The sequence below is a fragment of the Triticum dicoccoides genome, chromosome 2B, assembly GCF_002162155.2.
Source record: "Triticum dicoccoides isolate Atlit2015 ecotype Zavitan chromosome 2B, WEW_v2.0, whole genome shotgun sequence".
NCBI classification, from domain to species: domain Eukaryota; kingdom Viridiplantae; phylum Streptophyta; class Magnoliopsida; order Poales; family Poaceae; genus Triticum; species Triticum dicoccoides.
This window is the reverse complement of record NC_041383.1, coordinates 730132177-730143875: the sequence shown is the minus strand read 5'-3', so window position 1 is coordinate 730143875 and position 11699 is coordinate 730132177. Positions and strand designations below refer to the sequence as shown.

Below are 11699 nucleotides of genomic sequence, written 5' to 3'. Positions count from 1 at the left end.
TGTCAACTATAAAGTAACCATCCGGTATGCGGGTCTATGATATTCTTTGGTACATCATGACCATCACAGTGATCTTGCACAACATGATCAGTAAGAATGAATGTGGCCAAGATTTAGATTACTCCTACGAATTCATGGGAAAGGTAGCGTGTCCAATTAGAAGGGACGACCGCATCCGATGCTTTCTTCAAGTTCACTATGAGATTCGAGATCAAGGTACTCGTGAGGATCTTCAGAGAGATCTCATTGAGTGATGAACATGGAATGGGCAACAGAACTAGTTGTGCTTCATGTCATTTATGATGAACTTTTTGTTATGTCTTATATGTGATGAACAACTATGTTGACTTGTCGATTGATGAACTGAACTAGTTGTGCTTCATGTCATTTATGATGAACTTTGTGTTATTTCTTATGTGTGATGAACTATGTTGAATTTAAGCTTGTCGGCTGATGAACTATGTAACTAGTACTATTTTTGTTTCGTTTTGTTTCAGATTCATCTGACATGAGTTTTAATTATCATATCATGATTTATTTCAATGTGTATGCAATCAAAAAAAAAATCATCACCTGTTGGAAATGCTCTTAAGAGAGGAACGCTATGGATGTAGACTTCCGCAAGAACACTACGCTTGGGTACCCTACATGCGAATAGCGCCACACAGGACGAACATAAGCTGGAATGATACCAAAATTGCTAGTACATGAGAATGAGACAACCACTTAAAACATTTATACTGTATTGCTCGGCACAGCCGCCACACCTACAACGCTAGGATAACTTTGACATGTCGTTCAAACGAAAATGGTACAACACGGGAGAACCAAAACTTTCTGGTGCTTCTGGTTAATCTTCTTCAGACACAACATTCCACGCGACGAGGTCCTGGTCGCTCCCACCTGCAATGGCTGGTAAAATGGCAACCATGCCATAGCTGCATGACAACTTCAAACCATATATATAGTCGTCGCAGTGCCTGCCTTGCTGAAATGACGACCAGGGATTAGACTCATTGTATCTTTTCGCTGAGATTCTATCAGTATATGATCTGAAGCCACTCATACTTCCTGATTAGCAGTATCTAAGACGTTCTGTAGAAAGGATGCCTTGGCAGAAGAATCGGTTGAAAACTGACCCAAAACTGCAATTGTTGCTGTACTACTCCTGATTTTCTCTATTCCCCTTGATATCATGCAGATATGGTTTGCTTCTACAACAACTATGGCTCCACGATGTGAGACGGAATAAACTGCTTCAGCTATCTGTCTTGTCATCCTTTCCTGGACCTGAAGCTTGCACCCGTAGAAATGAACCAGAGCCTGAAAATGTGAGCGGTTGATCCCTTCACCGTCTCCACTGCCAAAGTAACCAATGTGCACTACTCCGTAGAACGGCAGGAGGTGGTGCTCGCACTGGGCACAAAATGGCAAATGCAGCTCAGAACCAATTGCTCGATGATCAGTAGCATCTTCGCCTGGTCTCTCATATACACTTGCACTGTTAAGTGTAAAACCATTCAGCTTCACATCAAGATTGCATGCTCTGAACCTCATCAGCCATTGCACGTAACGCTGAGGACTGCCTAGAAGTTCTTTCCTTAGGGGGTCCTCACCAAGAGACAGGAGCATTGAGCTGACAGCAGAAACCATATTAGATGGAATGGATGCCGATTTTGCTGAGCTAGCACCATTGGTTGTAATCTTCTTTGCGTGCCCATTGCAAAGCGGAACCTCATGAGGCCTTAAGGGGCACCAAGTTAAAGAAGCAGAACGGCTGTCCATCTCCATGTCTATGCCTCTAAGCTTAAGAAGAGCCACAAAATCATTCCAAAAGGAGCTGTTCTCGCCCTCAAAAACTCCCGAACGAGATGAATGTGAGGTTCTAATCAAAGCTCGCGAATTTTTGCATTTGAAGTTCTCCGGCAACGGTATGTGCCAGCACTGCATAGCAACAGCAACACCAGCAGGTTGTATGCTAACATGCAATGCACCACAAACTTCATTAGCTAATCTCTGAGGGTTTTGAAATCTCTTGGCAAAGACATCAGCTACTCTTGAAAGCTTGCTTAACCCAACGACCCTTCCACCAGAGGGCACATATCCAACATGGCATTGTATGCTGAACGGAAGTAAGCAAGACTCACAGTATGAATAAAGATCGATATCACGAACAACAACTTGCCCTCCAGTTCCTCCAGCAGAACCAGTCCTTTTGTCAACACCAACCTCAGGAAACAGAGCACCCTGCACAATGTCTTTTACTTTCTGTCTGTAACCTGCAAGAGTGGTTTTAGCATTTAGGTATGCAGCAAACAAGGCTCAAGAAGCAAGTGTGTCACATGTTAAAAAAAACTTTCATACGAAAAGCAACAACCTTAAACATCACTTAAAAATAGACATTGCACAATAAGGCTTAATTTGGACAGACTAGGGTGGACACGGATCCCAGCCCATCCTCGTGGAATTTAGTTCAAATACTACGTGTATGGGCCCGGCTGCTGGACCATACAAATAAGGCCCAAAGTAAATCATATAAACATAGATATACGTCAGCCATGGGGCAACAGCTTAATACCATGACAAGTTTATAAAATGTAAAACCAGCATCCGTTGGCACAACACTTGGCATATGCCCAACAGTCAATACTGTAATCTTCAAATAAATTAACATAGGTGGTTCAGTTCATATAAAACAAGCACACAATCTTGAAAATAAATAAATACAAAAGATAGATTGCTAACAGATATTTCTAAGAGTCTCTTGATTTTTCATCTATAGCCAACACGGTCGTTAAGGAATTGGTTGCTCATGGACTTTATCTAGATTAGAGCATCTCCAACAGATGCATAAAAGTTTCGCACGCTAAAATAATTTTAGCGCGCCACTTTAGCATTTTTAGGGCGTCAAACCCAACAATGGTTTAGCAGATGCCCAAAAATGCGCGCCCAAAAAAACACGCAGTGCAAATTGTGAAGCGCGCGCAATCCGGCACCCCAAATTTGCAGCTTCTGATAGCGCTTTTTAGCGCGTGCCCAATCCTTTTTTGCGCATGCACTATTTTACAGCTTCTGCTGGAGCTGTCCAGCGCCCAAAAAACCCGAATTTTAGCGCGCGAAGCAGTTTTGTGCGCCTGTTGGAGATGCTCTTACCAAACACTCGTTAACTAATTTTTTGTCATTTCTCCACTGGCAGTCTTCCGAGAAATGTTGAAAGCAAACGAAGATTATTATTCCTTAAGTTCTACAAATTTCTGGTGATAGCCATAGATTTAAAAAAACATGGTGAGATTATCATTTCCAAATTCTCCAAAGAGTCGTGAACTGCTAAACTATTGAAAAAGGGAGCTTAAAACATACTCCCTCCGTTCCAAAATAGATGACCCAACTTTGTACGAAAGTTAATACAAAGTTGAGTCATCTATTTTGGGACGGAGGGAGTATGTGTGAACCACGTTTGAAGGATACCTTAACTGACAGGTGGTCACAAAAAGACACTACTTGGAACTCCGTTAACTAGGAAATAATTCAAGTAAGCCTGCCTCTTTAAGAAGAAAATTGTCTTATGATCACCATGGGTATGCGACAATCCAGCAGACAATATCTCGACATTATTCAACTATCTATTTTGGTAAATGAACCAATGCCCATCTTACTTCTATGTCAATAACTGGTACGAGGAGTGTGTAGGAGAACCGCAGCTTGTTACAAGACTATGCAGATATCCTCCAAACAGTCCAATAAATGGCCAGCCTCACTATTTAGTATCGTACAAAACAAACCCCATAACTGTTACCTATGGCAGCACTCACTTTGGAATTTGAATTTTCAAGTGTTTGCATCCTAAGACAATGTTTAGTATGCAACTATCCAGGGGACAATATCCAAACATTGTTCAAGTTTTCATTTTGGTAAATAAATCATTGGCCTAAGTTGATAATCATTAATTAGTGTTGTACGAGTTAATGGGAAACGGCACAGCTTGTGATGAGACTATGCAGTAAGCACATATAATCCAATAAATGATGAGTGACTATTTAGTATCTTATGCTAGACACCGACATTAGAAATCTTAATTAGTAATTACACAAGATTCCTCGGGAAATTCTTAATTCCACAAATGCCATGTGCTGCGTGTTGACCATCAAGGACTAAGCGGTATCTTAACTAAACGACAACAATAACGGTTAACTGTATAATTTGATCTCCCGCTGTTCGCATCAGAGCTCCCAAGTCCCAACTGTTGTCCACTGAGACAACTTCACCGCCTTTTATAGTCATACTGCAAAGTTGCAATTAAAATGTCAAATTCACACTTCCAAGAGATATTGCAGTCATCACAATCCAAGCCATCAAGCCACTTTGTACAGTCCTGCTGCATGGTTTGGTTAATGGACATTACACCCACATCAGAGCCTGATAGGTGGTCAATCACCAAATTTTAAAGCATGGGCTACCAACAGAAAGCAGCAATGATCACTCTACCAACACTATAGCAGCAATGATCACTCTACCAACACTATAGCAGCAATGATCACGACTGATGAACAAACCACTCACAGCAAACTACCACCTTAATTTAAACCTCAGGCGAAGTGATCAGTCAGACTGACGAAATGGAATATTCGGGGAACAAATTCCTGGACGACCCAAACCCCTCGCTCTGAGATCCGAGTGAACACACTCAAATTCCTCACGGCGTCGCTCTGGTGCGCTGAACGACTCTGCGGTCTCCAGGGAGCGTGGGGCGCAGCTTACGAATCAAGGATCAACAAAGGGGACGAACGCTTGTATGCGCGATATGCCACGAACGGATCCACGGGATCAGGCTAAGGGTGCAGGGCAGGCTGGTGCCATACCTCGGGTGCCATCGCGGAAGGCCTTGGCGACGCGCTTGGGCGTCCGGCACAGCCCCTCCCGGCGGTCGTCCTCGCCGAGCCCCGCCAGCAGCGCGCGCACCGCCGGCTCAATGGCGTCCCCCGCCGCCTCCCCGCCGCCGAGCTCCGCCAGGAGATCCTCCTCCCCCTCCTCCTCCTCCTCGTCGCACCCGCAGGCCGCAAGGTGCGCCTCCTCGAGCGCTCCCATGGCGGCGGCAGAAGGTGTCCGCCCCGCCCGCCTGGTAGCAGCGGCTATTATTAGCGGTGGGGGCGGTGGGGGAGCAGACTCGTGGAGACGGGAGGGGGGTGGATGTGCGCCGCGCGCCCCGAGATGTGCCGTGTGTGGATCGGGCGCCGCCGCCCCCCGAGCCTTGATTTTTTTTTTCCCCCTCTCCTCTCCTTTTCGCCCACAGACGGGCCGGCGTCGCCCGGGATATATAGGTGCGACGGGCCGGCCTGCCGGCGCTGGGGCCAGCCTGTCGGCGGGATGGCGGTGGTGGAAAAGGTGCGGCTCCAGATGGGGTTGGTCCGGGGCGACGGTTGGTGCGGGTACGGGGACGAGGCGGGGTGGGCGTGGGGGTGGGTTGGTGGGTGGAGGAGTACTGTGCTGTACGCGTCGGTGGCCGTTGGATGCGGAGACGTACGGTCCGGATCGACCGAGAGAGAGAACGGTGTGCTCGTTAGCTGACCGCGACAGCGGATCTAGGAATTTTTGGGTGCACGGTGAGGGGAGAGTGGACTGGTGTTGGATCATGCTTTCTATCGGCACGCACTTCGACGAAAGAGGTTGGATCGTGTATACGTGTGGGGATTCTCCGCCGTGGTTTTCCTTTTAGAAGGACACTTTCTGTTAGGGTGTGTTTGGTTCGAGGCGTGAAAGTGTGTTTCCTTTGTAGTAAGTTTTATAAATAAAAAAACTTGTTTTTTACGGTTAAAAAAATAATCCTTTTTTGATTTCATGACAATGTTGAAAAACGTCTGATATTAAGTTACAAAGGAAGTAGAACATTCCCGGTCAGTTCTGCACTCGCACCGCTCAAGTCCAGTGTTTGGATTGTGAATGAGTCGGGACGTAGTGATCTTCCTATATACCCAACAAACCGATTCCTCCAAATCGACTGAACCATGCGCAACGCTTCGCCATGCAAAAAAATTTGATTAAATGGCTTGGGGTAAAGGCATTATTGGCGTGTTTGTTTGGTAGAGTTTTTTTTTCATGTGTGGCATAGTGGAACCAGTGGGGGGGGGGGTGCAGACTCTCAGAGGCTCTAGGTCATGTTCTGCAATCTGTTTGGTTGCCCACAAAGTCCTAGGCTACATGAGTGCACCAATATCCCCTTAGTGTTTGGTTGTCTGTGTTTCACGGTTTTGGGTTTGGCTGGTGCAGATCGTTGTTGAGGGAGTCATGGGACTAAGGGGTCCTCCGGGCGTCGGCCCAATGGATATGGGCCGGACTGGTGAAGCAGCATAGCGATGGAAGATCTATGAAGCCGTGGTGTGTCCTCCAAGTCAAGGGTGGACGGGATCTCTTTTCCCTTATTGTAATCTATCTCCGGTAACCCTAACTCTATCAGTGTCTATATAAACCGAGGGATGTAGTCTTTAGGGTTAGAGCTTTATTCATCACCTCATCACCTTAGGGTTTAGCTCATGCAGATCCCGAGGTAGATCTACTCTGTAAACCATACTATACATCCAATAAATCAAGCAGGACAGAGGGAATTACCTCTTCGAGAGGGCCCGAACCTAGGTAAACATCGTGTTCATCGTCCCTTGTTCCCCATCGATCCCAGATCCACAGCTTAGGACCCCTACCCCGAGGTCTGCCGGTTTTGACACCGACATTGGTGCTTTCATTGAGAGTTCCCCGGTGGGGTCGCCCAAAGGATCGATGGCTCGCCCGATCATAGGAGAAGGCATCGGATCCGGGGACTTCTTTGTCCCCGGCCAATTCTTCGCGTTCGGCAGCGTCATGCTGCACGCTGACCCGGCTGGTCGTTTGGATCAGACTGATAACTTCGCCCCTGAACACCAAATTCGATTCGGTAATCTGGAATACATTGCGGACACGCGAGGCGATCTGGTCTTTACCGGATTCACTACCTCCCCCCCCCCCGCACCCTCGCAGGCCTCGCTATGCCCGCTCTGGAATCCCCCTCCGACCTGATTTATAGATCGGCCCCCGCCCTCCGAACGGCTTCGAGTGAGGAGGGCTCCGCTTCAAGTGGGGCCCAGACTCCACCTCCGACCTGATCCATCATGTCTGCGGAGGGCCTATCCTCGGCCTTTGAGGCAGAATCAGGAGGCAAAGGCCAAGAGTCAAGCTCGGCCGAACCTTTTCATCACGACGCTCCTCTGGCCTTGAGCCCTTACGACGAACCGCCAGCCAATGGCCAGGGATCACCCCTGGCCCGAAGCGGCCCGATCTCAAACCCCTGTGTGGAAACCACACGCAAAAACCAAGGCCCGTCCTTGATCTCTACTGACAACCCGGACCCCCACAAGGATCTAGTAGTGCACTCTGAACCCAGCTTGGCCTGTGGAAACCAAGGACCGACCAAGACACTGACTGCCCCCCACGCTGTTACAACAGAATTTGGCCCAGAGCCCTCGAACTCGACGACCCTCGCTATGATGAACGAGGTGCTAGACCGAATCCAGAAAATTACCATCCATGAGGATTTGCCCTCCGCCCACAATCATCAACCCTTCGAGGTGTACCACAAGGAATTTTACGTCCCACCCACCACCCACTTGGTAGCCACTATCGATGGTTTAACCGATATGCTAGATTATAATTCGGAAAACGCCAAATACACGGACGAGGATGGCGGAGCCACAGCTAGCACCGATGTCGCCCCCCTCCCGCCGTCACTTGCCGCTGGTCGTCCATGTCCACCTACAATATTTACATGGTGGACACCCCCAAATACGGCGACGGTACTCCCAATCAGGACCGAGACAAGCCCGGAGATGAGCCGCCTAAACACCGAAGACAGCGATGTCGATCAAAGCCACGTCGAAGCCATGCGAGCAACATGGACTCTTCGAAGAATGGCACCGTAAATAATACGGATGACCTCGCCGGAGCCGCGGCCATCGAACATCATCAGGATGACTCCGCGGGGCAGGAGGACCCGCTCCACCCAGAAAACCCCGACGACTCCAAAGACAGCAACTACCTCCCACTCTCTGAAGAGGAGGCCAGTCTCGGGGATGACGATTTCATTGTCCCCGAAGACCCTCTATAGCAGGAACGGTTCAAATGGAGGCGTTTAGCCATCACCCACAGCCTGAAGAAACAAAGACGCAGAATCAAGGCCAAATAGGACACCCTCAATGATCGATGGACCAAGGTCCTAGCCGCCGAAGAAGGGTATGGCCGCGAACAACCACTCAAAAGTTATCCCAAGCAAAGACTACTGTTGCAGTTCAACGACGAGGTCATAGAGCCAACACGTCCAACATACACAAGCGTCGAACATCCGGATCGCCCCCTAGAGGGCGGGACAGAGAAGCTGATGAGGCCGACCACTCAGCAGCCCCACCTCGCCATTACGGTAAGGGTCAAGCACGACCGGCCTACGAATAGGACCTCCACTATAACCTGGAAGATCGAGGAGGCCATACCAGGTCCATCTATGGACCCAGAGAAGATCCGCCCACTTACCGGGAAGGATATTACGATCGGCTAAACCGAAATGATAGAATCCGGGAGCAGGAGCGGATTCGGAGGGCCGAAAACCTCTGATGCGATGTAGCCTGAGTTTGGGGCGCTGCACGCCCCCTGTACTTTCATAGAGAGGGTAATGCAACACCAATTCCCGGAAGGCTTCAAGCCTGTGAACATTGAATCATACGATGGAACCATAGATTCGGTCGTATGGATAGAGGATTTCCTCCTCCACATTCACATGGTGCGGGGAGATGACCTCCACGCCATTAAATATTTGCCACTAAAGCTTAAAGGTCCAGCTCGACACTGGTTGAACAACCTTCCTGAAGACTCTATAGGCTGCTGGGAAGAGCTTGAGGATGCTTTTCGAGCAAACTTTCAGTGCACCTATGTCCGGCCTCCGGACGATGACGACCTAAATCGCATCATCAAACAACACGGAGAATCTCCCCGACAATTCTGAAACCGATTCCTGACTAAGAAAAACCAGATTGTCAATTGTCCAGATGCCGAAGCCTTGGCCGCTTTCAAGCATAGTGTCAAGGATGAATGGCTCGTAAGACAGCTCGGCCAGGACAAACCAAGAACTATGGCAACCCTTACTTCCCTCATGACCCGCTTTTGTGCGGGCGAAGATAGTTGGCTCGCTCATAAAAACACCAACCCCGACACCCCTGGTACCTCTGAGGTTCGGGACGGAAACAGAAAACTGTGACGCAACAAGAATAAGTGTTGCCACAATGATGGCAAGGGCGAGAATATGGCAGTAAATGTCGGGTTTAGAAATCTGAAGACCGGACCCCAAAAGAAAGCCCCTGAAGGCAACGACGATGGCCCATCCAAACTAGATGCAATTTTGGACAGGCCTTTCCAGATACACGGCACACTAGAGAAGCCCGCCAACCACTCCAACTGTAACTGTTGGGTGATAAAACAGGTCAGCAAGCTCATAGCCGAAGACTCGGGCAAAAGCTCACGAAGAGAGGACGATGATGAGCCCCACAGGCCGAATAGTTGAGGCCAGAAACCCTTCCCTTCTGAGGTCAAGACGGTAAACATGATCTAGGCAACCCACATATCGAAGAAGGAGAGGAAGCGAGCGCTACTAGACGTGTATTCTGTCGAGCCAGTGGCACCAAAGTTCAATCCATGGCCAGCCTGCCCGATCACGTTCGATCGCAGGGACCACCCGACCAGCATATGCCATGGAGGGTCTACAGCCTTAGTGCTTGACCCCCATCGTCGATGGATTCCACCTCACTAGAGGCCTAACGGATGGGGGTAGTAGCACTACCAAAATATACTCTTCCGTGATGATACGTATTTGTCACAGTAGGTCATGTTTTCTATCATGCATGTACATCCATGACGATTTTATGACAGAATCAAGATAGTCATACATGTGCTATCGTAGAAGTGTTCCATGACAATACCAAAATTATCATCACGGAAGTGTCCACTTCCATGACGATAAATGGCGCATCATAGAAGTGCTTTCATCAAGGGTAACCGACACGTGACATCCACCGTAACAGGTAGCCGTTAAGCTATCGGGTTCCGATTTGGATCCGATAACCCGTTAATAACCCCGACCAATGGGGATTTTCCACGTGTAAAATTCTCATTCGCCGAAGGATCCACGTGTCGGCTCAGCGTTGGGACAAATGTCATCCACTCATAGTACGGGAGGCGCCTATGATACATCGACACGTGGCAAGGCCCAACAGTGGCCCATTCCGGTGAAAAAGGCCGGCCCAGTAAAAATTAGTAGGCCGACCCATATAAGTCCTACTTGTGTCAGGTCCATTTAAGCCCACGACCCATACGAGATGTGCCAATTCAGCCCGTCAACGACCCGTTAATGATTTGACACCATTGCAGCCCATCGTCAGTTCGAGCCTGTTAATAGCCCGCTATATATTTGGGCTCAATATTGCCTCGATGTGGTTTCGGCCTGTTAACGGCCCATTCAAGGGATGGGCCAATTTTTACGATGTACGTCTTTTGGCCTTTTAGCGACCCATGTAAGTGTTGGGCCGATTTCTGGTGTGTCTTTTAGCCTGTTAATGGCCCATAAATGAGTTGGGCCATTTGCAGTCGGACCTGAGTTTTGGCCTTTTAACGGCTCATGCTCTTCATGGTCCAATACCAGCCTGGTTTCTCTTTTGGCCTGCTAACCCACAACACAGTTGGGCCATATACATTACGACCTGACTTTTGGCCTCTTAGCGGCCCATGCTCTTCATGGTCCAGTACGAGCCCGCTTTCTCTTTCGGCCTACTAAAGACCCATAATATAGTTGGGCTAGCCCGACCTTATTATCGGCCTATTAATAGCCTGTCAAATCAAATGGGCCCACCTATTGCCCGCTTTGATGTCGACCTGTTAACGACCCAGGAGGTAACAGGGCCGAGCATTAACTGCCGGCCCGTTTCAATTATAGCTAGGGATGCAAACGAATCGAGTTTGAGCGAGTTGGACTAGGCTCAGCTCAACTCATACTAAAATTCGAGCGAGCTCAAATTAAGCGAAGCTCAAGGTCGAGCTGTAGAAAGTGGCTCGTGCTCAGCTTGTAACAATCTCGAGTCGATCTCGAGCTAGTTTCGAGCTAAATAAGATGATTTATTCTGAATAATTGAGGCCAATTTTCACATAAGATATGCCACAACATAAGAAGTCACTGTAAATTTTGACTTATTCTTTCTCAACTTGAGATAAGATATCATGGACGAACTAGCAAGAGAAGAAAACAAAGGTGCATCTGCTCTCAAATTTTGGCAAAAACAACAAGATAGTCAACATACGGCTAATCACGCACCATATTGAGGCTAAATTTTCTTCGCTCTTAATTAAGCTTCCATGTTTATTAGTAAGTAAAATGGAGAAAAATTCGCACACAACATATATGGTAATAAGCTAACAATTTCTTTGTAATAAACATGAAAATTATTTAATATACTTATATGATCGAGCTATCGAGCTAAAACCGAGCGAGCCAATAGTGGCTCAAGATCAGCTTGTTTCTCGATCGAGCTACATAGAGTGCTCATACTCAGCTCATTTTCTTTCGTCGATCTCGAGTAGAGCCAAAATACGAGTCGATCTCGAGAAGCTCATGAGCCTCGAGCTTTTCTTGCAGCCCTAAT

General features: G+C 48.0%; 1 protein-coding gene across 1 annotated transcript; it reads right to left on the bottom strand.

The window, feature by feature from the left end:
- Nucleotides 1–667: 667 nt before the first annotated feature.
- LOC119365927 (GTP cyclohydrolase 1-like) lies at nt 668–5245 on the bottom strand. Its single transcript, XM_037631581.1, has 2 exons — nt 4860–5245; nt 668–2279 (listed from the first exon to the last, which is right to left on the bottom strand). Exons 1-2 carry the CDS (start codon nt 5083–5085, stop codon nt 1063–1065), a joined length of 1443 nt encoding a protein of 480 aa, XP_037487478.1. The 5' UTR covers nt 5086–5245; the 3' UTR covers nt 668–1062.
- Nucleotides 5246–11699: the final 6454 nt, after the last annotated feature.